At 40.9% G+C, this 27,961-nt stretch overlaps 1 protein-coding gene across 1 annotated transcript; it reads left to right on the top strand.

Annotated features, from left to right (window-relative positions):
- On the top strand, positions 1–27,797 carry dnah12 (dynein, axonemal, heavy chain 12). Its single transcript, XM_054787002.1, has 74 exons — positions 1–104; positions 304–394; positions 478–604; positions 697–723; positions 800–989; positions 1,070–1,139; positions 1,201–1,359; positions 1,453–1,648; positions 1,781–1,969; positions 2,081–2,234; positions 2,307–2,398; positions 2,500–2,678; positions 2,789–2,924; positions 3,002–3,127; positions 3,270–3,404; positions 4,675–4,868; positions 4,945–5,185; positions 5,278–5,463; positions 5,562–5,762; positions 5,857–6,051; positions 6,156–6,277; positions 6,356–6,491; positions 6,565–6,711; positions 6,828–6,947; positions 8,590–8,746; positions 8,849–9,021; positions 9,104–9,256; positions 9,342–9,581; positions 9,746–9,991; positions 10,085–10,204; positions 10,311–10,420; positions 10,528–10,711; positions 10,820–10,960; positions 11,041–11,124; positions 11,236–11,424; positions 11,541–11,660; positions 11,761–11,949; positions 12,027–12,178; positions 12,298–12,436; positions 12,546–12,712; positions 12,812–13,067; positions 13,156–13,452; positions 13,641–13,819; positions 13,892–14,084; positions 16,801–16,962; positions 17,136–17,330; positions 17,508–17,641; positions 18,085–18,247; positions 18,341–18,421; positions 18,532–18,708; positions 18,785–18,916; positions 19,021–19,110; positions 19,244–19,384; positions 19,459–19,700; positions 19,785–19,932; positions 20,031–20,176; positions 21,738–21,952; positions 22,038–22,230; positions 22,303–22,495; positions 22,581–22,753; positions 23,053–23,193; positions 23,273–23,431; positions 23,524–23,819; positions 23,895–24,148; positions 24,244–24,384; positions 24,467–24,604; positions 24,683–24,916; positions 24,990–25,178; positions 25,311–25,414; positions 25,494–25,698; positions 25,775–25,912; positions 26,044–26,135; positions 26,232–26,299; positions 27,606–27,797. The coding sequence occupies exons 2-74, from the start codon at positions 306–308 to the stop codon at positions 27,794–27,796; spliced, it is 11,835 nt and encodes a 3,944-aa protein (XP_054642977.1). The 5' UTR covers positions 1–104; positions 304–305; the 3' UTR covers position 27,797.
- The last annotated feature ends 164 nt before the right edge of the window (positions 27,798–27,961 follow it).

Consider the following 27,961-nt stretch of genomic DNA (forward strand, 5'->3'; position numbering starts at 1 on the left):
TGACGTCTCTATGGAAACGACACCACTAAACATGTCGCAGAAGTCAATGGGAATATTGTGTAAGTGAAGCAGTGGAGCAGCGCAACTATTGTGTGAACGAAAAGGTAGGCGATATCCATTACTAATTAAAAAGATTACCCTTTGAAACAAATTTTATTGTGATATTGAGTTTAGTTATGCCAATTGTAAATACAATTGTAAACTTAACTTAAAAGATGAGTGTGTGTATATATATATATATATATATATATATATATATATATATATATATATATAATTTTTTTAATATAATTTTTTCGCCAGACATGGCGACCAAGCACAACTATACAACACACAGTACACTTCTGGAGCAACGATGGAGGAAAGTGCAACAACAGCGACTCAATTTACCAATGTATGTTTTCACCTCAATAGTCGGTATTGTGTCATATCGACAACCATCCCAAACATGTGCTCAGACTATTGATCATTGTGCAGGCCAATTGGTTTCCTGCAAAGTGGCAGCGCCATGGCTGTCTCCCAAGCAGTCGAGGCTTACAGGCAGAACAAAGAGCAGGGCAGAGTTGTGCGCAGCCCGTCACCGGAGCCTCACTTCCATTCTACTGTAGGACATATCTCCAAAATAACTATTAGAGCTCATTCATGCAAATGTATAGCAGCAACACAATGTAATTTGTCTTGATACTTGCTTTACAGATGCAAAGTGAGGATAGGAAACAAAGGGTGAGTTTACTGTTTTAAGTGAATTTGTTTCGTTCAAAAATAGAACTACCCTATTTTATTAGGACCACTTTTGCAGATGAACTACATATTCCTGAAGCAGTGTGTAGAAAGCCGGCCAGTCATTCCCATCCCTCAGCAGTGGTTGAACTCAATTGATTCCAAAATCCCTCCCGAACTTAAAGACAGCACTCAGAAAAACAAAATCCTGCAGGAGCTCCTCAACGAAGTCACTGACAACTTTCATGACGTTGTCGTCAAGCTCACAGGTATTGGCAATTATCTGTGTGTGTGTGTGTACTGTACATCATCTATATATGTATGATTACATTTTATGTATTTGTTTAAGTGGAGACATTCCTAAAGAATCCAGAGTGTGAAGAAACTACCTCAGAAACACATACACCTCTTCCACCAGAGTGAGTTTAATTACACATATGATTCACATTGGCCCAAATATAAAATAATTGTCTTTTGTAGAATTCTTGAATTTTCCCAAACACGACATGAGAGCTTTATCACAAACCGGAACCAGATAAAGGAAAATTTGCACGTTCTACATCCCATTATGCAAACTATTTTGGATATTGGCTACACAACCTTTTCATCGATGGTTTTTGTGGATCTTTCAGGATATAGGTATGTAAAAGGACTGTGGATGCAAAGAAACTTAAATGATCAACAACTTGTGGTCATGCCTCTTGAACAAAGTTGTGTATCATCATGGTTCAGGGCTTTGGGACCTGTTGATTCCAAGGTGTTGCAGAAAGACCTGGCTGTAGAATGCGAGACAACACAACAGAGCATCATGAATACCTGGTTCCCTAAAGTCATCAATTTATTAACAAGTCCAAAAACATTGGGGTCAGTTAAAGAAGAATCCCTGGATTCCTTCTTTGACTGCGCATGCACCCTCATCTCCAATCAGGTGGAGTTGTCTTACATACATAAGCCAGTACTCTTTAGTGTTGGTTTGGTTTGTTATTTTCCTCACTTACATGGTCTCTTTGCATTCTCTTTAAGTGCACATTAAGTCTGATTGTTTTTTCTAAATTTTCAGTTGAAAGCCCTACTTCAGAGGAGTGTAGAGGAGTTTGTCAGCCCATTTGAGCCAAGCAACAACCACCTCTTGCCCATCTTTCGAATGGCACTGACGTTAAATGAAGAAAAGATGGAAATATGCCCCACCTTACAGGAGCTGGAAGCAGATGTTTTTGAAATCTTTAATACAATCACAAGTACACTGCAGGTTAGGTCATGTGTTAGCAACCCTGAACCAAAATGTTTTTTTTTTAAATATCTTTAACAAGTAGTTATTTTTCAATGTTAAAATGCATTTGCATTATGTGTTCACCCACAGAAAGTGCAGACAATCCATTCATGGCTGGCAAATTCCACATCTGCATTTGTGGATGCTAAGACCCCTGAACACACCCTTGCTTGGGCTCATTTCACTGTGAAAGCAACTGTGCGTGAGAATCTAAATGAACCAGACAAATATTTCCAGAATTATGGTAATGTAAACATAATTTTAAAAAATGTAATCACTGTAGAGTATGTTTTTCTAACACAGTATTATACTGTAGTTGACAACTATGACTGGTTAGTCAATGGAACTGCTCAGACTCGAGTTGAGACCTTTGTAGAAGAAACCCATTCATTTGCTGAATATATTCAGGTAAGAAATGGACTTCACCTGTATGGTGCATGATTTAAGTATTGATCTCAACAACGTATCCATGATGACTGTCAGTGTGTGATCTGACTTTTATTTTACAGCAAGTGGATGAGTTTCGTGACTTGTCAAGGAAGATTGAAAACCTCCCAACCAAAGCTCACTTTTCAATGGTCCAATTGGATTGTGAGGAGCTGAATCACGGACTGGCTAATAAATCTAAAGCCTTTGCTGAAACACTTATTAAAAAAATGACAACCAAACACTGTGAACAAAATCTACAGTGAGTCTCTCTTTTTTTTTTTTTTTAACCAAAATTGTCCCTTCATGGCCAACAAGGCATGCATCAAATCACCCACCTTTGCATGTATAATGTTTTGTCTTTGATGAAAGGACCTGCCGTGATTTTGAAACCATCCGAGAAAATGCTTTGAAAGTACCCGACACGACAGACGACATGGCCAACATGATTGAATACATTGAATTAACTAAGACAAAGGGTATCACACTTCTCAATAAAAAAATAAAGGTAAATATCACTTCTTGTTTGCATGTACGCAATTACACAAAAGCACATCCACATCAGTTGCTCTCGTGATCTGACAGAAAGCCCACAGCAGACTGAGCTACCTCCTAGATGTCCACATATTTGAACCTGAAGATCTAGAACTGAATTCAACTGTGTTTATGTGGCCATTGAAAATCCAAGAGGTCTTTGAACTCAGCAATGAGGTAATGGTCTCTTCTGAACCTATACATGTTTATCATAAGATAAGATAAGATATGCCTTCATTAGTCCCACAAAGAAAAATTTGTATAGTTTTCAAGTATGATCAAGAATTGGATAAAACCAAAAACTATTGTTGCTTTTCAGCTTTTGCAGAAGTCCAAGAAGACAGGGGAGAGAGAGATGCTTGCTAAAAGAGAAAGCGCAATGGCACATCTGGCCAAGCTGCAACGTAGGGTTGAAGAATTCCCCCACTGTTCTGAGCTTGATATGATGCAGCAGGTACAGTGAATCATTACCGCACACAGAGAACAATAATTAACAGTTACTCTGTATAACCTTCTGTAGCTCAGTAGATATGAACTTGGTTTGGTATGGGAGCTAACACAACTATCAAAATTGGGACTGGTCATGAGAAAGGTACTAGGCCAGATGTTGGCAATCTTTGGCATCAAAAGAGCCATTTGGGTCACCAAATTAAAACCAACTTGGAGCCACAAAACCTATTTGATCAATAAATTGAAGGTAATGCTACATACAGTATATAGTATTGTTTCCTTAAGCGTATTGTCCCGTTCCTTTTCTGTCTTCCTGTTCCTCCTGCGGAGTGACGAGCCACACCTGTTGCCAACTGGAAATTTGTCATGTTTGTTAAGTCTTTTCTTAAGTTTTCACTGATTTCGGATCAACAAAGTGTTGCAACACATCGATTAGTTCCAGTTCCAGGACCACTCTCCATGTCGCTTTAGTTGCCATGGTGCATACACGGTGAAGGAAGCTAACAAGCAATACAGCTGACCAGCATCATTGTTTCTCATGAAGTTGACTCATCAGAAAACACTGGCGGAGAATTGCACGGCACAAGGTCAACTCTGACGCAGAACTTTGAAAGGTTCATGATGGCATCACACAGAAGCTGAAGACACAGAAGATGACTACACAGAAGCATAAACCAGCTGGAGCCACAGCAGAAGAATAATAGCGCCGCATGCGGCTTCAGAGCCGCAAGTTGGTGTCACCTGGCCCCTCTCAGGTGGGGCCAATCGCGTCAGTGGCTGCTGGTGTGTGTAACAATGTGGAAATAACTAAACATCATCAGTTACAGCTTTCCCCTTATATGTACATGTAAGCATGTGGAAACATGAAAACTGACCTATAAAGCCTGATGGGTGGCCAGTGCACACTCTTTTCCATGACTTCCATGACTGCGAAGTGTCTGACGTAGACGTATTTCTTCCAAGTTGTTGGGACCATCTGGTGATCTCCCCATTTTGCACTTTGCATTTTGCACCTTAATTTTCACATTTTTGCACCTTTGTATTTATATTTTTACCTGTAAATAATATGCAGTGTCAAGGACTATAGTGAGTTGTGTGTTTTTATTAAAAAAACGATGAACACTTGAAATTTCCTGTTGTTATTTCCTGATCGGGGCGTATCCCCTGTGACGTAATGACACAGGACAATGACAAATGAAACTGGTCACAAGATCTAACGTGCCAAGAAAGGCCTATATTTAACCATATCTAACAGAACTATGAATCTTTTACAGTACATGACAGAGGTCAGAACAGTTCAGATCCTTCTTCGCGAGGTTGAGGAAACCATCATTGACATCCACAAAGATGAGGTTTTTCATCAATGGGAACAAACATATTATCCTGAAGTTGAGGTCATCAGAGAGAGCGTTGAACAGTACCAGAAGGTGTTTGGGTTCATATTCAAATGGCAGCGTGCAGAGAAAAGGTCTGATATTGGATGCATTTTGTGATGTAATTACGTCAGTTCCACTTATGACTTACATTATCTTCTCTGTGAACAGCTGGATGGATGGTTCTTTCCTGGAACTTCATGGTGAGGGAATGGAGATAAAAGTGGATGAGTTCTACAGGGAGATCTTCAAGATGCTGAAGTATTTCCAACAGAAAAAGAGCAAGGCTGAACAGGAAACAAAGAAGTCAACTGGATCCAGAGGGCGACGTGATGAAGACAGCACAAACAAGGAAGAGAGTTCTACAATAGCCCTGTGCTCCACTGTACTAGAGCAAATCAAAGAGTTCAAGGTATCCAGTGTAACTATCGTTTAAAAATGTGTGTACGTAAGTAAGTAAGTATATATAAGTAACTGTCTTGTTTGTTCTAAATCATTGTGCAGGAGTATATCCCTTTAGTGTCTGTCCTGTGTAATCCGGGTATCAGAGATCGCCACTGGCAGCAGATGTCAGACATCGTTGGGTATGACCTCACTCCTCACTCTGGTACAACACTACGAAAAGTTCTACAAAACGACTTGTCTCCTTACCTGGAAGAGTTTGAGTCAGTCAGTACTACAGCTAGTAAAGTAAGAACTCCTGAGTTTTGCATTGTATTTTATTCCTTGTGCCAGCTGAAAATGTAAACATTTTAATTACCTTGCATCCTATTTCATGCATCATACAGGAATTTTCCATGGAGAAGGCCATGCAAACCATGGTCACTGCTTGGGATGGTGTTTCTCTCCAGCATCAGCTATACAGAGACACTGGTGTGTCCATCCTGACGGCTTTGGATGAAATTCAGGCTATGCTAGATGATCAGATTGTGAAAACTCAGACAATGAGGAGCTCGCCGTTCATCAAGCCCCTTGAAAAAGAGGTCAAGGTTATTATCAGTTTGGTGATACATAGTAGGTATGATGACTATTATTGTGAATGGCTTTCCCCAAAGAGATTAATTTGTTTGATTTGTGATTTAGATTTGGGAGGAGCGTCTTCTTCGCATTCAGGAAACCATTGATGAGTGGCTGAAGGTGCAGGCTCAGTGGCTCTACCTTGAGCCCATCCTCTCTTCTCAGGATATTATGCAGCAAATTCCAGAAGAAGGAAGGCTCTTCCAAATTGTTGACAAAAACTGGAAGGAGGTCATGCGGCACTGTGTTAAGGACTCAAAGGTGACTTTCAACATAATTTATGATTACCCTGTGATCTGTCTCTTCTGTGTGGTCTATTGATGACAACAAGTTTGAAATTCTCTGTCTTGTAATCCTTCTACCAGATTCTTCAGGCAACCTCAATGCCTAGCCTACTAGAGAAACTAATAGAGTCCAACTGCCACTTGGAGACCATCATGAAGGGACTAAATGACTATCTGGAGAAAAAGCGTCTCTTCTTTCCAAGGTGAACAAGAGAATTTCATTTCTATTGTTTCTAGATTTTGTTAATCTGAAATGTCGCTAATTATTGCTTTGCTTCCAGGTTCTTCTTTCTGTCCAATGATGAAATGCTGGAAATTCTTTCTGAGACCAAGGACCCACTCCGTGTACAATCCCATCTCAGGAAGTGCTTTGAGGGTATTGCCAAACTAGACTTTCTACCAAATCTTGATGTCCAGGTAGGCATTCACACAGTGCAGCTGTGACAAGTACCGGTACATCTGGTTGATAGACGCTGACTGTTTTATCCAGGCCATGTACAGCAGTGAAGGAGAGCGTGTTGCGCTAATTCAGCTCATCTCCACAACTGAGGCCAAAGGTGCAGTAGAGAAGTGGCTGGTACAAGTGGAAGAATGGATGGTTCGCAGTGTCAGGGATGTAGTGGACCGCTCCAGGACGGTGAGATCTTTTTACCTAAACAGAAGTCATAAAAAGATCTATGAACAATGAACTATGTAAGGAACTAGATCAAATCTAGGTACAAGTCAGTTTGAATGGAATGGCTACATTGACAGGCTTATGCTGAAACTCCACGGAACAAGTGGGTGAAGGAGTGGCCCGGACAGGTGGTGATATGTACCTCACAAATGTTCTGGACCTTGAACGTGCATGAAGCCATCAGGGCGGGGGCTCAAGTAAGGTTTAATGTTCACCTTATTGTTTCCAGAAATGAAAATTGAGGGTGAATTAATACTTGTCATGAAAGCAAAATGTGATTCAAGATTACAAATTGTGATATGTGAGCTCTTCCTCAATTTACATTATTTAACCTTTCAATGAATGTGACACCTTCAGTTCATAGTGCCCGTACCCAAGAAGAGCAAAGTGACCTGCTTAAATGACTATCGCCCTATAGCACTCACTCCTATAGTAATTAAGTGCTTTGAAAGGATAGTTATGACCCACATCAAAAAGAGTGTCCCGGCCACTGTGGACCCTCTAAAGTTTGCATACCGCCAGAACCGGTCCACTGAAGATGCAGTCAACACTGCCATCCACACAGTCCTTTCTCACCTACAGGGCCAGGACACATATGTCAGAATGCTATTTATAGACTATAGCTCTGCATTTAATACAGTCAGCCCCCACAAACTCACAGATAAGTTCATCACACTTGGCCTGTGACCCTCCCTCTGTAACTGGGTGTTTAACTTTCTCACAGGCAGGTCCCAGTCAGTCAGAGTCCACAATCGCACTGGGACTGGCGATTGTGGGACCCCACAGGGGTATGTGCTGAGTCCGCTGCTTTACACGCTCTTCACCTACGATTGCGTGGCCTCCCAGAACAACACCAGCATCTTAAAATTTGCGGATGACACTGCAGTCATCGGCCGGATCACTGGTAGTGTTGAAACGTCATACAGAAGAGAGGTGGAGGACCTCACAGCTTGGTGTCATGATAACAATCTCCATCTCAATACAGATAAGACTAAAGAGATGATCATTGACCCAAGAACAAGGGAAAAGGAGCCACATAGACCCCTGTTTATTGATGAGACTGAGGTGGAGAGGGTGAAAACCTTCAAGTTCCTTGGCACACACATCAGCGAGGACCTCACCTGGTCTCACAACACCCAACAAATTATCAAGAAGTCCCAAAGGAGACTGTACTTCCTGAGAAGACTGAGGAAATTTGGCATGCCCACCAAAATCCTGAGTTGCTTCTACAGATTCACTATCAAAAGTGTCCTTACCGCCTCCATCACTGTTTGGTAGGGTAACTGTACAACACGTGATAGGAAGGCACTCCAGCGGGTGATTAAGATCTCACAGCACATTGTTGGGGCAGCCCTCCCCTCACTGCAAGACATTTATAAATCTCGCATCATACGAAGAACAAACAACCTCATCAAGGACAGCAGACATCCACAACACTCATTATTCACACTCCTACCGTCAGGCAGACGCTACAGGAGTTTGAAGTCCAGGACCACAAGACTGGCGAACAGCTTTTACCCACAGGCCATCAGGCTTCTCAACGAAGCACTCACACATGCCGCACGCAACACACGCACACACTCATAACTCTATTTATTTATTTATTTATTTATTTATTTTATTCATTCATTGGTATTCATGTCTCTTCTGTTGTTGTTGCTTAATTTATTGGTATTAATGTTTCTTATGTTCTTATTCATTTTCTTGTTTTCTTTCTTTTTTGGGAGAATGAACAGAACAAGAATTTCATTGCATAGCAGAACTACCTGTTTTACTGTGTATATGACAATAAAAACTCTGAATCTTCAATCTTAATAATATCTTTGATGGCATCTACAGGGTGTGAAAAACTACTACGAGCAACTCCAGAAACAGCTGAATGAAATTGTGGAGCTGGTGAGAGGGAAACTCCCCAAACAAACACGGATTACTTTGGGAGCATTGGTGACAATTGATGTCCATGCCAGGGATGTAGTCATGGAGCTCATTGAACACGGTACCTCATGGCAGAAAGCACAAAGTTTACTGTAAAATATATTGTTTTTTAACTACTGAGAAAATGTGCATTGAACTAAAATAGCACTTGTGATCTGAATAGATGTGACAAATGAAAGTGATTTCCGATGGCTTGCCCAGCTTCGTTACTACTGGAGCAATGACAACGTTCGAGTTCGCATCATGAACTGTGATGTTAAGTATGCATACGAGTACCTGGGGAACTCTCCTCGACTAGTCATCACCCCGCTGACTGACAGATGCTACAGAACTCTGGTAAAATAACAAAGTGACTGACATGAGACGAATGTGTGTTGCTTTTACATTTTAGTTAATGTTTTGGCTCATGCATTTACAGATTGGGGCTTTTTTTCTAAATCTGGGTGGTGCACCCGAGGGTCCAGCTGGAACTGGAAAGACTGAAACCACCAAGGATCTAGCCAAAGCCTTAGCTGTGCAATGTGTGGTCTTCAACTGTTCCGATGGACTAGATTATCTTGCTATGGGCAAAGTAACATCACACGGAAAGTTAAACTTGATCCAATTACAATTTGTACATTTAACAAACCTCCTTGTGTTGTGGTGCTATTTATCAGTTTTTCAAAGGTTTGGCTTCATCTGGAGCATGGGCATGCTTTGATGAATTCAACCGTATTGAGCTTGAGGTCCTGTCTGTAGTGGCCCAGCAAGTACTCTGCATCCAGAGGGCCATCAAGCTGAAGTTGGAGTACTTTGACTTTGAAGGAACCATGCTCAAACTCAATCCCAACTGTTTTGTGTCCATCACCATGAACCCTGGTTACGCAGGACGCTCTGAACTCCCTGACAACCTCAAGGTCTTTACACAATTACCAAATAGAAATTAGCTATTTTATCACAAATTGCGGACTTGAAAATGCGTGTTTGAATTCAGAGCAAGTTCTATGGTGCATTTTGCAATTATTTGATAAGTATTCCAGTTGTCTTAACTTAAATGTCTTCATTGTTTTGTGATCCTTAGGTGTTGTTTCGAACAGTGACCATGATGGTCCCCAATTATGCACTGATAGCAGAGATCTCTCTGTATTCATATGGATTCCTCAATGCCAAGCCTCTGTCAGTCAAGATTGCAATGACTTACAGGCTCTGTTCAGAGCAGCTCTCCTCACAGTTCCATTATGATTATGGCATGAGAGCTGTCAAAGCTGTACTTGTGGCTGCAGGAAACCTCAAGCTCAAGTATCCAGATGAGAATGAGGACATATTGGTATTTGCACTGAAGCGTATGCATCTTCAGGGATTGGTGCCAATTCCTTTAATGTGTTTATTGATTTTTTTTTCTTCTGTTGTTGATGTTTAGATTTTGAGGTCTATAAAAGATGTTAACGAGCCCAAGTTTATCTCGCACGATATTCCGCTATTCAATGGAATCACCAGTGATTTGTTCCCTGGCATCTCCCTTCCTAAGGCTGACTATCAGGTAAACATACAATTTAGCATTTATTAATTTATTAAATATTCACTTGAATTCAGATTCTAAGTTAGTATGCACCATATGTATTGTACACTACATTGTCTTCTGTCAGTTGTTTTTGGAGGCTGCAACAGAGTGCTGTACAAAACACAATGTACAGTCAACACAGATCTTCATAGAAAAGATGATACAGACATATGAGATGATGATAGTCCGGCATGGGTATGTTCATTTGCTTTTAATGCTTAATAATTTGGAGTAGAAAGTGTTTCTCACAACTACTGTAGCTCAACACAACCTTGCGTCAAGGCACACCTTTTCTGGTTCAGGTTCATGCTGGTGGGAGAGTCATTTTCAGGTAAGACCAAAGTACTTCATGTTCTAGCCGACACACTTATTCTGATGAATGAAAGAGGATACGGAGAGGAAGAAAAGGTCATCTTCAGGACTTTGAACCCAAAGTCCATCACCATGGGTCAGCTCTTTGGACAGTTTGATCTTGTTTCTCACGAGGTGAGCCTGCACCTCCCAACCTCATGTTCTCAAATTGTACCAAAGATCCTCTTTCAGAGGTGTTCTTGTCTGCTTCCCAGTGTTTTCTCATTTTTTGTTCATTGTTAGTGGACAGATGGGATTGTGGCCAACACATTTCGTGAGTATGCATCGTCTGAAACGCCAGATCGTAAATGGGTGGTGTTTGATGGTCCCATTGATACACTATGGATTGAGAGTATGAACACTGTACTGGATGACAACAAAAAGGTACATCATACGGCATAAATTATATTGTTGTTTTGTGGTATTTATTGTTACATCTATATTGTTTTATCATCACACTACAGTTATGTCTGATGAGTGGAGAAATTATCCAGATGTCCAATCAAATGAGTCTGATTTTTGAAGCAATGGATCTGTCACAGGCCTCTGTAAGATTTGAGTAAAAATGTTTTTTTGTGGTTTACATTTTTGCTGTTTGTCAGTTTTAGCATTTACAGCAAAACTGAATAACTTACCTTCTTACTCTTTTGATATTGCAGCCGGCCACAGTCAGTCGATGTGGTATGATCTACATGGAACCATCTCAGTTGGGCTGGGAGCCTTTAGTGATCTCCTGGATGAACACACTTCCTGAGGTTCTGCAGAGTCCTAACAATAACAGCCTGCTGCAAGAACTCTTCTACTGGCTGATGCCACCTACCTTCAGGATTCTGCGTAAAAACTGCAGAGTAAGTAACAGTAGATCATGGACTCATTTAGACACAACAACCCAAAGACCAGTGGAGTTTGCACCAATGTAAAAGCAAAACATAATTGAATGTTCATGAACATGCTTTGTTAACAGGAAGTTGTCCCAACAACTAACTGGAACACAACAGTATCATTATGTAGACTGTTTGAGATGCTGCTAACTGAACCCCTAGAGACGGAGACGGGAGATAAAATTATTCGCACTTGGATCATGGTATGATTAGGATAAAAATGATTAGTAAATGTTCTTTATACCTTCCCTGAGCATCATATTTGCTTCACACCAATGCCATTTGTCTTTTTTCTGACTGCAGGCAGCCTTTACCTTTTCGTTGGTGTGGTCAGTGGGTGGCAGCTGTGATTCAAACAGCCGGGAGAAGTTTAGCGAGTTCTTCAGGGATATTGTGTCTGGAAAAATAGGGGAACATCCAGTTCCTGATGTTGTGGGGAAATGGGAATGCCCAGTAGATGAGAAAGGCTTGGTGTATGACTATTTCTATGAGGTACCACTGGCTTACATCAGTCAGAGGTTTTTGTCCTGGGTACAAATATCTCAATAATAATCCAATACCCTGTTCAGTTTAAAGGAAAAGGAAAATGGATTCACTGGAATGATGCCATCAAAAATGTCAGCCTGGGAGACAAAAACACCAAAGTGCAGGACATCATTGTTCCCACCATAGACTCAGTTCGCTACACCTACCTAATGGACATTTGCATCACCAATGGCGTGTTAGTATCCTTACAGTCAGAGTGACATGAATCAGGGCTAAGCTGCCTAGGCTGTAGGCTGGACAGCTAGGCTACAAGTCAGATGTATGATTTTGTATGAATTCTGTTCTTCTGCCCAGGCCTTTGCTGTTGGCTGGCCCTACTGGCACTGGAAAGTCTGTGTATGTGAAGGAGATGTTGATGAACAGCCTGGACAATGACCTATTTTTACCCCTCTTGATCAATTTTTCTGCCCGCACCACTGCCAACCAAACACAGGTCAACATGTGGCATATATATTTTACATATATCCAAGTATCCCAAAATATACCAAAATGATATGTTTCTGTTATTGTAAATGTATTGTGCACTCTTTGGCATTTTTCAGAACATCATCATGGCCAAATTAGATAAGAGACGGAAGGGTGTGTTTGGCCCCCCCGTGGGAAAAAAATATGTCATATTTATAGATGATGTGAATATGCCAGCACTGGAACAGTTTGGAGCTCAGCCTCCCGTGGAGCTTCTTCGACAGTTTATGGATCACAAAAAGTGGTATGAGCTACACTGTTAGCTGTTGGATATACTGTATATAGAACATTAAATAGAAGAGGATAGAATGTAATGCCTGACTAATCCTTTGTCTTCTGGCAGGTATGACCTGAAAGATACTTCCGGCATCAAATTAGTTGACATCCAGCTTATCTCAGCCATGGGTCCTCCTGGTGGAGGAAGGAATGCTGTGACATCCCGTTTCCTGCGTCACTTCAACATTTTTAGCATCAATTCTTTTAGTGATGAGACTATGGTTCGCATCTTTTCCATCATGGTGGCGTTCTATCTCAAAAACAATGACTTTCCGCCGGAATATTTCACCATTGGCAGCCAAATAGTGACAGCCACCATGGAAGTGAGTCCTCCAGATTTGACAAATACTCTCATATTCTCCTGTCAATAAAATATTGACTTTGTATAACATGACAAATCTCTTCACAAAGGTTTACAAGAAAGCCATGGAGAACTTGCTTCCGACGCCAGCCAAGTCTCACTACACTTTTAACCTGCGGGACTTCTCTCGTGTTATCCAAGGCTGCCTGTTATTGAAAAGCAAATCTCTGGAGAACAAACGCACTATGATTCGCTTGTTTGTCCATGAGGTCTTCCGCGTCTTCTATGACCGTCTGGTGGATGATAAGGATCGAGCATGGTTCTATCAGCTGATGAACATCATCCTCAAAGATCACTTCAAGGAAGCCTTTAACCAAGTGTTTGATCACCTGAAACAAGGCAGTAAAGTATGTTGACTCATCTCTTTGCTGTGCTGATTGTAGATAATTTGTGCTGATGTGTTTTTGTTAAAGTTGGAGAAGTTCAGGCCTTATTTCCTTCTGCCTGAAATGTTGTTTTCATCAATATTTCTAAGATCTATTGTTTTTCATTCTTGAGTTGAAATGAAATTTACATTTTTCATCATGTGTGTCAGTTGGTGGAGCAAGACCTGCAGATTCTACTGTTTGGAGACTATATGAACCCTGATGTGGCGCCTGATGATCGCCTGTATGCTGAGGTGCCCTCCATAGAGAGCTTTGCTGAGGTGGTAGAGGCATGTCTTGTTGAATACAACCAGATGAACAAGAGCCGAATGAATCTCGTCATTTTCCGGTAAATCACTGTTGAAATGCAGAGTAAAAAATATATGCAGTATGTTGAAAATGAAAGTTGTGTTTGATTTAGCTATGTCTTGGAGCACCTGTCCCGTATAAGCCGTGTGTTGAAGTATCCAGGAGGGAATGCCCTGCTCATAGGAGTGGGAGGCAGTGGACGCCAGTCCATCACTCGATTGGCCACATTCATCGCCCAGATGACTCTCTTTCAGCCAGAGATCTCAAAGAGCTATGGCATGGTTGAGTGGAGAGATGACCTCAAGGTCAGCTTTATGGTTTAAGACAGGGGTTTTCAAAGTGTGACACAGTGAGCCTGCCCTCAGACAACAAAATATACTATATGCTAGTTCATGATAACAGGGTAGGGGTTTCACAAGCTCTTGCAAGATTAAAATGTGACAAGATTTCACGTTCAGAAAAAAAACAGTTTGTAAATATCATAAATAAAATAAAAGATAATAAAATAATTAATTAATCACACAATAAATGAAAATGAACTTCATAATTTTGCCTCCATATATTGGCATGTGCATGCAGGTCTGTATTCATTGTCTCTCGCCTCCAAACAGCCAGGAAAAGTATTCACTCTGCATTGGTTTTAATTGGTATTAAGAAAACAGTAATATTAACAGCTAGTTTATTTATTACGTTTATGCTACTTTGTTCATTTGTACAGCACTTTGATCAACAACACATTATTGTTAAAAGTGTGTTTACATATAGATATGAACATTTAAGGATCATTTCAATAACTACGCCATACTTGCATAGTATTTAAGTTTTACTGTATCGCATAGATGACTTTATGTCATAAAACATCATAGCATCCTGCACAGTATCAACCCGGGGGGCAGGTAAATAATGATGGCAGAGATGAGGTGTAGGAAGCCAAAGGAGGAGAAAGTTTGGAGTGTTCCATGGAGGACCATCCTGATCATGATTATCTTTAACAGTTTAAAATTTGCTTTTTTTTAAGAAAGCTAATGGTTCACTTCTTATGTGCTTAAACTCAGAAAGATGGTAATGGTAATGGTTTAATTTATTTGAACATGAATACAAGTTACATTGGATTACATCACATTTTACAATTCACAGTTCCACATGTCCAAAAAGAGTAGGAAGAAGCAAAGCTTATTTAATCCTACGCCCCATCCGTTTGACATCAATTGCAATACATTTGTCCACTTCCTGTATTCCAAATACAATTACAATACATTTGTTTACTTCCTGTATTCCAAATACGCCCTCTTCTAGTTGAATAAATCGGAAAATAATGGCATAAAGTAATAATGTGATAAGTAGTAGAAAAAATAGTCATCAAGTTTCAAATTTAGTCAGATTTCTTGTCACCGTAACTGCTTGATTTGACAATCCTAATAAATAATATGAAATAGACATAACAAAACATAGTTTGATAATAGGTGAGTACTGATAATGTACTCAAAAAAAGAATAAAGAGTAATAAGTGACAAGAAGGAAGCGTTATTAGTGAGGCTAGTATTGTATGTACACAGTGTTTCTGTGTTTTGCAAACATTACCTACTTGTATTGTTTCTTGAAATCGCGCATCTTCGTGCATTGCTTGAGTTCCTTGCTCAATCTGTTCCATAATTAAAATTTTCCCTGAGGTCATATTTGTCCTCTCGTCGAGAAGAATTGTATGACATTTTAGGTAGCAGATTACTGTTTGCTTTATGCATAATTTTAGCTGTTTGAAAATCAGCTGCATGGTGGTCTAGTGGTTAGCATGTTGCCTACACAGTCACAGTCTGGAGATCGGGAAGACCTGGGTTCGATTCTCCCTTGGGCATTTCTGTGTGGAGTTTGCATGTTCACCCCGTGTGTGGGTTTTCTCCGGGTATTCCGGTTTCCTCCCATATTATAAAAACATGCATGTTAGGTTAATTGGTGACTCTAAATTGTCCATAGGTATGAATGGTTGTTTGTCTTTATGTGCCCTGCGATTGGCTGGTGACCAGTCCAGGGTGTACCCCGTCTGTCACCCGAAATTAGCTGCAATAGGCCCTAGCATACCCCCGCGGCCCTAATGAGGAGAAGCGGTATAGAAAATGGATGGATGGATGGATGAAAATCAACCAGAACATCAAATTTTAATAATTGTGATTTTAGAAATAGAGGATTTGTATGTTCTCTCTACACAGCATTATGGATTATCCTAACTGATCTTTTTTGCAGTATCTTTAGCGAGTGAAGTGTACTTTTATAGTTATTTCCCCATATCTCCACGCAATAAGTTAGACATGGTAACACCAGGGAGCAAGAAAGAGTATGGAGTGATTTTTGATCGAGGTCGAATTTTGCTTTATTCATTATTGATGTCTTTTTCGCCGCTTTATGTTGTATATCTTTGATGTGAGATTTCCAGCTCATCGTTTCATCTTTTATGACCCCCAGAAATTTGTTGATTATGGCAAAGCAAAATTCCCATTTGGCTTCAAACCAATTGGGCAAGGACAGGCTGACGAACTAATCTCAAACATATCCACCCGACCCAGTTTTCCCATCTGGGAAAAAACTGCACATCGAGATGCAAACCCTTCGTTCCAACACTCTGCAATCACTGAGACGTTTGATCGGCAAACGGAACAACGCAAAATGGTGTGCATTCACAGGGAGTGTTTGCTACATCGCAAAAGAAATGTTGCTCTTTAAAACTGTTCAAAAGCCAGCATTTCAAGAAATGCTCCAAACGTTTGACGAATTGCCTGTGACAAAATACATGTCACAAAGGCCAATTCAACATCTTTACAGATTGAAAGATGACAGTCTTCTGGTGCCTCCGACCTCACACTTTGAAAATCCCTAGTTTAAAACATACCTTTGTGTCTTGGAAATTATTAGCGTTAGTAAGTGTTAAAGCGCACATTACAAGTAAGTGTTGTGTCATTTTGCTGCATGGTGTCTGAGTGTAATACATTTATACAAAGCCCCCCTCCCCACGTTTTCCTGATAATGCAGAAACTGCTGAAGAATGCTGGGGTGAAAGGCCAAAGAACAGTTTTTTTGCTCACTGATGCTCAGATCAAAGACGAAGCTTTTCTAGAAGATATAAACAGTGTCCTGAACACAGGAGAAGTGCCCAATATGTTTGCAATGGATGAGAAACAGGAAATCATTGAGGTATGACACTAAAATGATTATATTATCTACAACTCGTTGGAAAATCCATCTTTTCCCCATTAAAAATAACGTTATTATTTCATTCATCACATGTATGAAGTCACAGAGTGTATCCACATTCCATTTCTATTTTTACAATATGATCTAATTAAGTTCTCTCTTCCCCTTTTCAGACAGTACGCCCCATTGCCCTAGGGAGGAATAGGAGTGTGGATTTGAGCCCTTTGACTCTGTACTCCTTCTTCGTGGCTCGTTGCAAGGAGAATCTTCACATCGTTGTGGCCTTCAGTCCGATTGGTGAAGCCTTTCGTAATCGTCTGCGGCAGTTTCCTTCTCTTATTAACTGTTGCACCATTAATTGGTTCCAGGTACAAAATATCCACGATCAGTTCTATTTTTTGCTAAATGTAAAATAGCAAAATATCATATAAGTCAATTATAGTCAGCCAAGAGACACTTTATCAGCAAGCAGTATGGAGTTGCATGCTAATGTTGTATTCTACTCACTAACACTAACATGTTCATTTATGTCTGCATCCTGACAGCCATGGCCAGAGGAGGCTCTAGAGCGGGTAGCCAACTCTTTCCTGAAGCCGCTGGAGATGAAAGAGGATGAGCAGAAGGAAGTCGTACCAACCTGCATAACATTCCATACCTCTGCCATCCAGCTTTCACAGAGGTGTGACTGATACAAAGTGATACATAGCATTTTTATCCAAAGAAAATAATATGAATTTAAGTGAATTCATTCAATATAGCAATATTTTATGATACTTTATGCTTTCAGTTACATGTTGTTCACTTCAGCATAATTTTTTGCCAAATTGTATTGTACTGACCAACCTGAACCCAGGTTCTGTGGTAATCATCATACTTTTCCTCTTTGTCATCAATGGCACCCTTCTAAAGTGGCATCACATCAACAAAACCAAACAAAACATGCTTGTGGAGTTAACCATTTAAATGCTTATGGAGTCCCATGAGATTCACCCATGTGTCCTAACAAATGATATTGTTTGAACAAGTTGTGTTTGACTTAACTCCAAATTATAAAAAATTTGATTCAACTGTCCCTCTAACAGCTTATAATTCACATATACTGAAAATGTTTTTTTTCTGCAGATTTCTCACTGAGCTTGGTCGGCATAATTATGTTACTCCGACATCTTATCTGGAGCTGATGGCAGCATTCAGTCAGCTCCTCACGATGAAAAGAGACACAGTCATGAAGGCCAAAAAGAGATACACCAACGGTCTGGAAAAATTAGCCTTTGCTGAATCTCAGGTATATACAGCACTTTGACATGATTCTTTTTTCCATCAAAAAAGTCTGATGCTTACACTTAACAAAACATATTTTCACATTGTCCCGATGAAGGTTGGTGAGATGAAAGTGGAGCTGGTGGAATTGCAGCCCAAACTAGAAGATGCACAGATTGAAAATGACAGAATGATGAAGGTAAATACAGCAAGTGACACTGAGTTAGAGTGGCACATATAACCTACGGTACATTGGAGTGAAAAAGTCATAGATATACCACGTCCCATGTAATGACAATGTAATAACAGGTGATAGCAGTGGAGTCTGTTGAAGTGGAAGCTACAAGTAAACTTGTGCGTGTGGAAGAGGAGGCCACAGCTATTCAAGCCGCTGAAGCTCAAGCACTGAAGGATGAGTGTGATAGTGAATTGGCTGAGGCCATCCCTGCCCTGGAGGAGGCAACTGCAGCCTTGAACACCTTAAAGGTGAGAACCATTGAAACATTTGCCTTGCGTGTCTTTGCTTTATAGTCATTTGAGTGAGTTACCTTCTTCATTGCAGCCTGCTGACATCACTGTTGTGAAGTCCATGAAAAACCCTCCCTCAGCAGTGAAACTGGTGATGTCAGCTGTGTGCGTCATGATGGGAAAAACACCAGATAAGATTGCGGATCCAGCTGGGTCGGGAAAAAAGGTTTGTCTTGCTAAAAATACATAATCAAAGAATGTTATAATAAAATTGAAAACAAAACAAATAATACAAAGGAAAACACAGCAATGGTTTTCTTTCTTGCCTAGGTATTGGACTACTGGGGTCCGAGCAAGAAGCTGTTGGGGGATATGAACTTTCTACGGGATCTTAAAGAATATGACAAGGACAATATTGCTGTGAGTGACAGGAAATCATCATTTTCCTAGCATTAAGCAAAAACATTAACATATGTAAAATGTTCCACACCTCTGCCAGTGAACAAAGTGATATAATTATATATGTATATTCCTTTTCTCTCTTTTTTTACAGGAGGACGCGATACAAAAAATTCGTTCTACCTACATGACCAATCCTGACTTCAACCCTGCTCAGGTGGCAAAAGCCTCCTCAGCAGCAGAGGGCCTATGCAAGTGGATCAAAGCAATGGAGTCATATGACAGGGTGGTGAAGGTACGATATTGATATAATTTTGTATAAATGTACTGTATGTGTAGCTCCAGTTATAATCACTTGCGTGCTTTTAGATCGTGGCTCCCAAAAAGGCCAAACAAGCTGAGGCTCAGAAGACACTGGCTTCTGCCATGGCTGAGCTAGCAGAGAAGAGAGCCAAGCTGAAGGAGGTTGAGGACCGTTTGGCTGACCTGAAAAGAACATCTGAGGAAAAGACAGCAGAGAAAGCCAAACTGGAAGCTCAAAGAGATTTGTGTCAAAGAAAGTTGGAGCGAGCTGAGAAACTCATTGGTGGTCTCGGTGGAGAAAAAACTAGGTAATCAATAGCGCAATAGTTTTTTTTCTTTTACAAGAATCACAACGACTGCAATGTGCCACTGAGTAAAAATCTTATTCTCAGATGGTCCAAAGCTGCTGATGATCTACAAAACACATATGACAACCTGACTGGAGATGTCCTTATCTCTGCTGGTGTTATGGCCTATCTGGGCGCTTTCACAGCCAGCTTCAGGCAGGACTGCATCAGTCAATGGATCATGCTGTGTCAAGTAAGATTCCTTTATCAACATGCAAAAATCATGATCTTTCATATCTGATATATGTCTGCTCTCCTCACCTTTCTTTTCACCTATGCTGGCATGTCTAGACGAGGAACATTCCATCATCAGATGACTTCTCTCTCAGTAAGACCCTGGGAGATCCTATTAAGATTCGGGCGTGGAACATTGCTGGTCTGCCCACTGACTCCTTCTCTATTGACAATGGCGTCATTACCAGTTATTCACGTCGATGGTGAGACTCCTACACAAACTCAGTGTGTTGTCTATGTAAAGTTTGCTTGTGTGGGTTTTCTTCTCAGAGTCTAAAAATGTGTTAGTTTTCAAGAACTGTGGTCTCCAACCACTTGGGGCAGTGTTACGGATTTTACAGTAATCTATTGGTATTTATTTTAATATGAGCCCAGAGCCCAGAAGAAGGCTGATGTCATTGCAGCGCCCCGGCAGGCACCAATGAATGCTTTGCTCAGACGAAATGCATTATGGGATTTTTTTTTCCACTTTAAACTCATATTGGTACTATATTTCTCAGGTATACCTTTTGAGTGTTAAGTTCCTGTGTGATGAGTTTAGTGGAAGAAAAGCTCTTACTTTATTGAAATACACAAACAGCAGTGCCCGCTAGAGCTATATTTACAAACAAGTGAAATGCAACATATTTTTATGCTCTGCTGAATGAATGAATTAATATGATTGCCAAGATAGAGGATTATATACCCAAGATCACTAGGAGGTGATCAGACCTTTACAAAAATGTATCAGAAATGTTCCTGGAGAAGCATAGGTTGCATGTACTTCATATACAGATAAAAGGTAAGAACACAAATATGTTTCAATAAATAGAAAAAAATCTGAAAAAGTTTTTTTAACCATAGTGGATTATTTTCTTCTTTTTTATTCGTTATCCTCTTAATGAACAAACTGTATTAACAAAAAAAAATCCAAAGGAGGCAGTACCTCACCAGCCATGAACCTCACTGCACGTCACTGCCTGTGAGGTTTTTTCAGCATCCCCAGTGAGAAAGCTTGGTAACTTAGTTTCATTTTCACAACAGTAGTGAACACATAATGTTATTTTAACATAAACACCCTTATTTCCAAAATTGCTATGTATTTACATTAAATGTTATGTAGATACTAACAAAACATTTTTTTAAAGTGTCTTTTAAAAAAATATTGCTTCTGAAAGCAAGGACTGGTACGCAGCCATGGCCCGATGGTTGGGCACCCCTGTTGTTGAAGACTCAACTCCGTCAAACACAATCACAAAGTCCTTGCCATGCGAACATTCACATGCCATTCTTCCAAAATAACAAGATACTTGTGAAAAGTTGTCACACTAGTTAGCGGTCGGATCAGGTCTTGTTCCGAATGGTCGTTGTTGGCGGGAACGTCGTAGCCATTTTAGTTTTAGAGGGCAAAACAGCAGTGGCAGCATCCTTAGAAGCCCATAATGGTGCCTTTTGTTCGTCAATGTAAAGTGAAAGTAGAATGTTATGTTATCTAGTGTGAAAATGATGGCACATATCTGTCAGCAACAAGCCAAAAGCTCCGTCTTCGACATCTACACAAGTACGCTGAAGCCCGAGTTGACCAAAATCTTCACCCTGGCCGGAGTTTTCCAAAATCTCAGTTTAAGGACAAAAACCTATGTTTGCGTGTGGACAAAAGGCCAAAAGGTCTCTCAATATCTCTTGCCAAAGCCAGTCGGAAGGAAGAAGAAAAATGCTTTCTTTGTTTCATTATGTCATTTAAAATCATCCCAAGATTTTCTTTGTTTATCCCTGCCCTTTCAGGCCCCTGATGATTGACCCTCAAGGTCAGGCCAACAAATGGGTGAAGAATTCAGAGAAAGAGAACAGTTTAAATGTAATCAAATTAACAGATGATGACTACATAAGAACTTTGGAAAACTGTATTCAGTTTGGAAGCCCTTTGCTGCTAGAAAATGTACTAGAAGAGTTGGACCCATCACTGGAACCTCTACTCCTCAAGCAAACCTTCAAACAAGGTGCCTAGAATGGGACACAACTTCCAAAAGACACAGATTCCAGACTTAAGATGTAAACATTTTTAACATGCTTGTTTTCAACTAGGTGGCGTGGAATGCATCAAACTGGGGGACAGCGTGATCGAGTACTCCTCCGATTTCCGCTTCTACATCACCACCAAGCTGAGGAACCCTCATTATCTACCTGAACTGGCCACCAAGGTGTCTCTGCTCAATTTTATGATCACCCCAGAGGGCTTAGAGGACCAACTGCTGGGAATTGTGGTTGCCAAGGAAAGGTACTGTAGCTGATAGTCCACTGACTTTTCTTACCGCAATCCAGCTTTTCTTCTGCTTCATATGCTTTGCAGGCCCGAGTTGGAAGAGGAGAGAAATGCACTAATTCTGCAGTCAGCTGAAAATAACAGGCAACTCAAGGAAACGGAGGACAAGATCCTTGAGACACTAGCGTCCTCAGAGGGAAATATTCTGGAAGATGAGAGTGCTATTCAGATTCTAGACTCAGCAAAGATAATGTCCAATGAGATTTCAAAGAAACAAAAGGCATGTGCTATGTGCTCAACAGACAGGATCTGGGATGCATCTAGGATTTCTTATTCCATAACATTCTTATTAATTAATTTCCCAGATTGCAGAGGAGACTGAGATAAAGATAGCAGAGTCGAGAGAGTGTTACAGAGCCATTGCCAAGCACTCCTCCGTCTTGTTCTTCACGATTGCTGACCTGACCAACATCGACCCAATGTATCAATACTCTCTCAGTTGGTTTGTCAACCTCTATACAAACTCCATCCAAGATAGGTGAGTGAAGTTTACGGTGTAACTCACTAAAGGATGTGCCAGAAGATCACATGGTGACGTAAATTCTACAGTATCATTTACTGCTGTATGCCTTTGGTTCCTGATGTCATCACAACTTTTAGTAAATGTTATGCTGTTGCCTTGCATTAACTGCAAAATGCAAACAACAAGTGATATTATACTTTTGATATTACGTAAAGCTTTTGGTATTTATTTGATTGTTGAATGTTTATTGTGAGGCTGAAGAAACATTGAACTGGACTGTATTGTATTGAGACCCTTTCCCTGTTTCCATTTAGTAAAAAGTCCAAGATCCTCGAAAAGAGGGTGATGTACCTGATAGATTACTTCACTTATAACTTGTTCTGCAACGTGTGTCGGTCACTGTTTGAGAAGGATAAACTTCTCTTCTCCTTTCTCCTGTGCTGCAATCTACTTCTGTGAGTGCCATTTGTGGAATAGCAACTGGCTACCTTTGGATCAGTGTACTAATACGAATAAAATAAATACTTCCATCAGGGCAAAAGAGGAGATTGAGTACAATGACTTAATCTTTTTGATGACTGGAGGCGTGGGTCTGCACAACACCATTGCTAATCCCGATCCAAGCTGGTTGCAGGACAAGAGCTGGGATGAGATTTGCAGAGCAAACGAGCTTCCTGGTTTAAAAGGAATAAAGTAAGAACTTTACTCAGTGGTTTATTGGTTGCTCGTTCCTACTGCACAACTATTCAACTTGCAGTGTGGACTTAAATGTGTTTATTCCGCAGAGACGCTTTCATTGGGGATCCAGAACTTTTCAAGCCTATTTTTGACAGCAAAGAGCCGAGCAACACCCCTGTGCCCTCACCTTGGTGTGATCAACTCAATGAACTGCAGAAGATGATCATCATCCGCTGTCTCAGGCCTGATAAGATTGTGCTGGCCGTAAACAAATATGTCATAAGTAAATTGGGGAAAAATTTTGTTCAGCCCCCGCCCTTTGACTTAAGTAAGAGCTACCTGGACTCCAACTCCACCATCCCACTGGTGTTTGTGCTTTCTCCTGGTGCTGACCCCATGGCTAGTAAGTTCTGCAGGTCTGTTCTGAAACCTCATGTCATGCTGACACTGATATTCATGAGACACTAACCCTCCACAGGCTTACTGAAGTTTGCAGGTGACAAGGACATGGGTGGTAGCAAGTTCCAGTCTATTTCTCTGGGACAGGGCCAAGGACCCATTGCTTCCAAAATGATATCCACGGCCATGCAGGATGGGACATGGGTGTGTTTGCAGAATTGTCACCTGGCAGTTTCCTGGATGTCCACCCTGGAGAAGATCTGTGAGGAGTTTAGTCCCGCAATATGCCACCAAGACTTCCGACTTTGGCTCACAAGCTACCCTTCGCCCAAGGTAAAGTGCAGCGTAATGTTTTCGAGCATGCACGACAGCTAGAGTTTTAAGGTTCTGGCCCACAAATTGCTCTGTCTTGCTCCCCCTTTTACCAGTTTCCAGTGACCCTATTGCAGAATGGGGTGAAAATGACAAATGAACCCCCAACAGGACTTCGACTAAACATACTGCAGTCGTACATGTCAGATCCTGTTTGTGACCAAAACTTCTTCAATAACTGTCCTAATAAAGAACTGGTGAGTTCGGGGCATTGGTAGAATGATTGTCACACACTCCGTCCCTGCCCTTTTCTTGAAATACCTCTATATTTTTCTGTAGATTTGGGAAAAGCTCCTGTATGGCCTGTGCTTCTTCCATGCGCTTGTTCAGGAGAGGAGGAAGTTTGGTCCACTGGGCTGGAATATTCCTTATGGCTTCAATGAAACTGACCTTCACATTAGTATCAGACAGCTCCAGGTAATCATTCAAAGGCTCAGTGGTAAGATTGCTACTATCACACACATCTAAATGCATGTCATGTATCTCCCTGTGTAGTTGTTTATCAACGAATATGATGAGGTGCCCTTCGAGGCCATAACTTATCTGACCGGAGAGTGCAACTATGGAGGCCGCGTGACAGACAACTGGGATCGGCGCCTCCTGAACACCATGTTAGCTGACTTCTACAACAAGGATGTCGTGGAGAAACCTTCTTATCCTTTCTCACCGAGTGGTGATTATGTTGCACCTCCCAAATCGGCCTATGGAGACTATCTCCGATTTATCAAGGTAACATTTATCATGACATCACACATGTTCATTAGCTTATTAGATGAGTAAGAATACCTTGTCTGCCTACCAGGAGCTTCCAGTCAGCCAGCACCCAGAAATATTTGGGATGAATGAAAATGTGGACATTTCTAAGGACCTGCAGCAGACCAAGCTCCTGTTTGATTCATTGCTGCTCACCCAGGGAGGCGGCTCTAAGGGAGGGGGTAGCTCTGGGAGTGACAACACGCTGTATGACATAGCAAATGATATCCTCTCTAAGGTATGAGCTAGTATAGCTCTTCGTTGGTTTCATTTCACTTTACAAGAGCGTTAACAGTAATAAGAGTTAGCTAACTTCTTCCTCTGTTAGCCTTACGTGAAGAGTGTTGTTGCATCTGTTTCTTTTTACCAGATTCCAAGTAATTTTGACATTGAAGCAGCTCTCATGAAGTACCCAGTTCTCTACAAGGAGAGTATGAACACTGTGCTTGTCCAAGAAATGGAGCGCTACAACACGTATGAACATACACACTCTGTACAGAATTACTTGAGGTCAGTCATTCTACTATGACTGTATTTCTTTTGTCCTGTCCAGGCTGTGTACCACCATCCGTGTCAGTCTTCAGAACTTGCTGAAGGCCCTCAAGGGTTTAGTGGTGATGGATGCAGAGCTGGAGGGAATTGCAGGGAGTTTAATAGTGGGCAAGGTCCCAGAGAAATGGGCCAAACGCTCGTACCCGAGCCTCAAGCCCGTGGGGAGCTACATCACTGACTTTCTGTCAAGGCTCAAGTTTTTGCAGGTGAGTCACAATTAACTGACACTAAGATGCCCTGTCCATTTGTCCAGATTTTCACTCTAACTTTATGTATCTATAGGATTGGTACGACTCTGGTAAGCCCAGTGTGTTCTGGCTGTCAGGCTTCTTCTTCACCCAGGCCTTCCTAACGGGGGCTACACAGAACTATGCCAGAAAATATAACATTCCAATTGACCTGCTTGGCTTTGACTTTGAGGTCAGTACACATTTTTTAATCTTTAGCACAATCGGTTAGTTAGTTGTCAATTTTATGGCTCTTAGATTTCCTCGACCTGACAGGACTTGTTTTAGCCATTCCATGTGTGATGTTGTCATTTGATCATACAGGTTCTTCCCATTGATGAGTCAGAATCGCCTCCTGAAGATGGTGTCTACATTAATGGATTGTTTCTTGATGGAGCCCGATGGGACAAACAAAGGTACTATTACCACCACCCGGGTGTCATTCTTCTTTGATGTGCAAGATGGCCTCATGCAAATCCTCAAAAATAATACTTTTTTGTTTCTGTCATTAGTGGAGGTTTAGTTGAGCAGTATCCCAAAATCCTATTTGTGTCGATGCCCATTATCTGGATAAAACCCAGTAAGTATGCATGTCAATGTTCACTGGCATCACAGTGATTTTTTTTCTTAGGCAGCCAAAGTACATCATATTCATTTTCATTTCACTGCCACGAAATTAATTCTGCCCATCATCCACGATCTTGAACACACTTCTTTCCCTTTTCTGTTGTAAATAGTGAAAAACTGCTGCCACAAGGCTGCTAATTATGCATGTAATGGCACTTACATATTCCACCTATAAAGCCCTCTAAAAAAAACGTTCTACAACGTTTTTTTCATGATAACATGTAATACTTAAGACTATTTTGCCATATTTTGGTCATCTTAAGCATTACCAGAGCTTCTTTTGTTGACGCACTGATTTCACAGAGCCCCAGACGTTAATCCCTTTGAGAACTTGTGGTCATTAGAGGCGGGTGGACAAACAAAAACTACAAATTCTGACAAACTCCAAGCATTGATTATGCAGTAATTGGCTGCCATACGTCAGCATCTGGCCCAGAAGTGAATTGACGGCAGGCTATGGTGAATTGAAAAATAAGGGTCACCAGTGCAAATATTGACTCTTTACATAAACTTAATGCAACTGTCAATAAAAGCTTATGAAATGCTTGTAATTACACTTCATGATACCGTAGTAACATTTGACAAAACTATCTGAATACATTGAAGCAGCAAATTTTGTGAAAACCAATACATGTGTCATCCTCAAAACCTTTGGTCATGACTGGAAGTTGAGAGCCAGTATCCACTGCTTCCGTCTGTCCGGATTTTTAGTTGGTAGCATGTGGAATTTCAAAGTTGTTATTACCACAACCTTGTACTATACACTTGCAAGGCATGATTTATAACCTAGCATTAACTTTTCCAAACTCAAAGTCGATGCAGCAACAGCTCCAATAGCTAGCATTACCTCTTGGTGGTGGCCTGAGGCGCTGTGAGTAAGGCGCTGTGTCACTACGCCAGAAAAGCTGATTTTCGGTGTCGGCTCCTACAATAACAATGTTGCTATAGTTTGATTAATATGCAGGTCCCGGTTTGTAACTAACTGGAGTGCTCTTGGCAGTTTTTGGAGGGTTTGTTTTAGAAGGCTTTTAAGGCGAAATAGGTGAATCCTATGACCTACATTATTAGCTGCCTCATGCACAGTTTTTCATTATTTAGAATGCACAAAAAAGGGACAACATGTGTTCATGTCTCACATGAGGATAGTGGATGATGGGTAATATAAAGAAAACTTTTTTTTCTTTAATACTAAATTTTACTAATACAAGTGTTGTCTGTCCTCATATTATTTACTTTCCCTCCTTTTCTCCACCATGCAGCTAAAGACATCCCAGATGAGTCTGATAGTCGCTATGTTTGTCCTCTTTATAAGACCAGCGAGAGGAGGGGAACCCTCTCTACAACAGGACATTCCACTAATTTTGTCATTCCTATGATGCTGCCCACCACCAAACGCCCTCAACACTGGATCAAGCGTGGTGTGGCGCTGCTCTGTCAGCTTGATGACTGAGACCACAACTGGCCATCCATCCATCCATTTCATCATCCTGGTCACTAGTGAGCTGGAGCCTAACCCAGTTGATTTTGGGTTGTACACTCTGGACTGGTCACCAGTAAATCGCAGGACACATATAGACAAACAACCATTTGCACTCACATTCATCTGTGGACAATT

The sequence above is a fragment of the Dunckerocampus dactyliophorus genome, chromosome 1, assembly GCF_027744805.1.
Source record: "Dunckerocampus dactyliophorus isolate RoL2022-P2 chromosome 1, RoL_Ddac_1.1, whole genome shotgun sequence".
Lineage (NCBI taxonomy): Eukaryota > Metazoa > Chordata > Actinopteri > Syngnathiformes > Syngnathidae > Dunckerocampus > Dunckerocampus dactyliophorus.

Excerpts from the sequence above, each read along its gene's own strand:
- dnah12 (XM_054787002.1), top strand. The coding sequence starts at position 306 with ATGGCGACCAAGCACAACTATACAACACACAGTACACTTCTGGAGCAA. Across the intron at positions 5,464-5,561 it reads TCAGTACTACAGCTAGTAAA|GAATTTTCCATGGAGAAGGC; the intron begins GTAAGAACTCCT and ends TGCATCATACAG. Across the intron at positions 6,492-6,564 it reads TACCAAATCTTGATGTCCAG|GCCATGTACAGCAGTGAAGG; the intron begins GTAGGCATTCAC and ends TGTTTTATCCAG.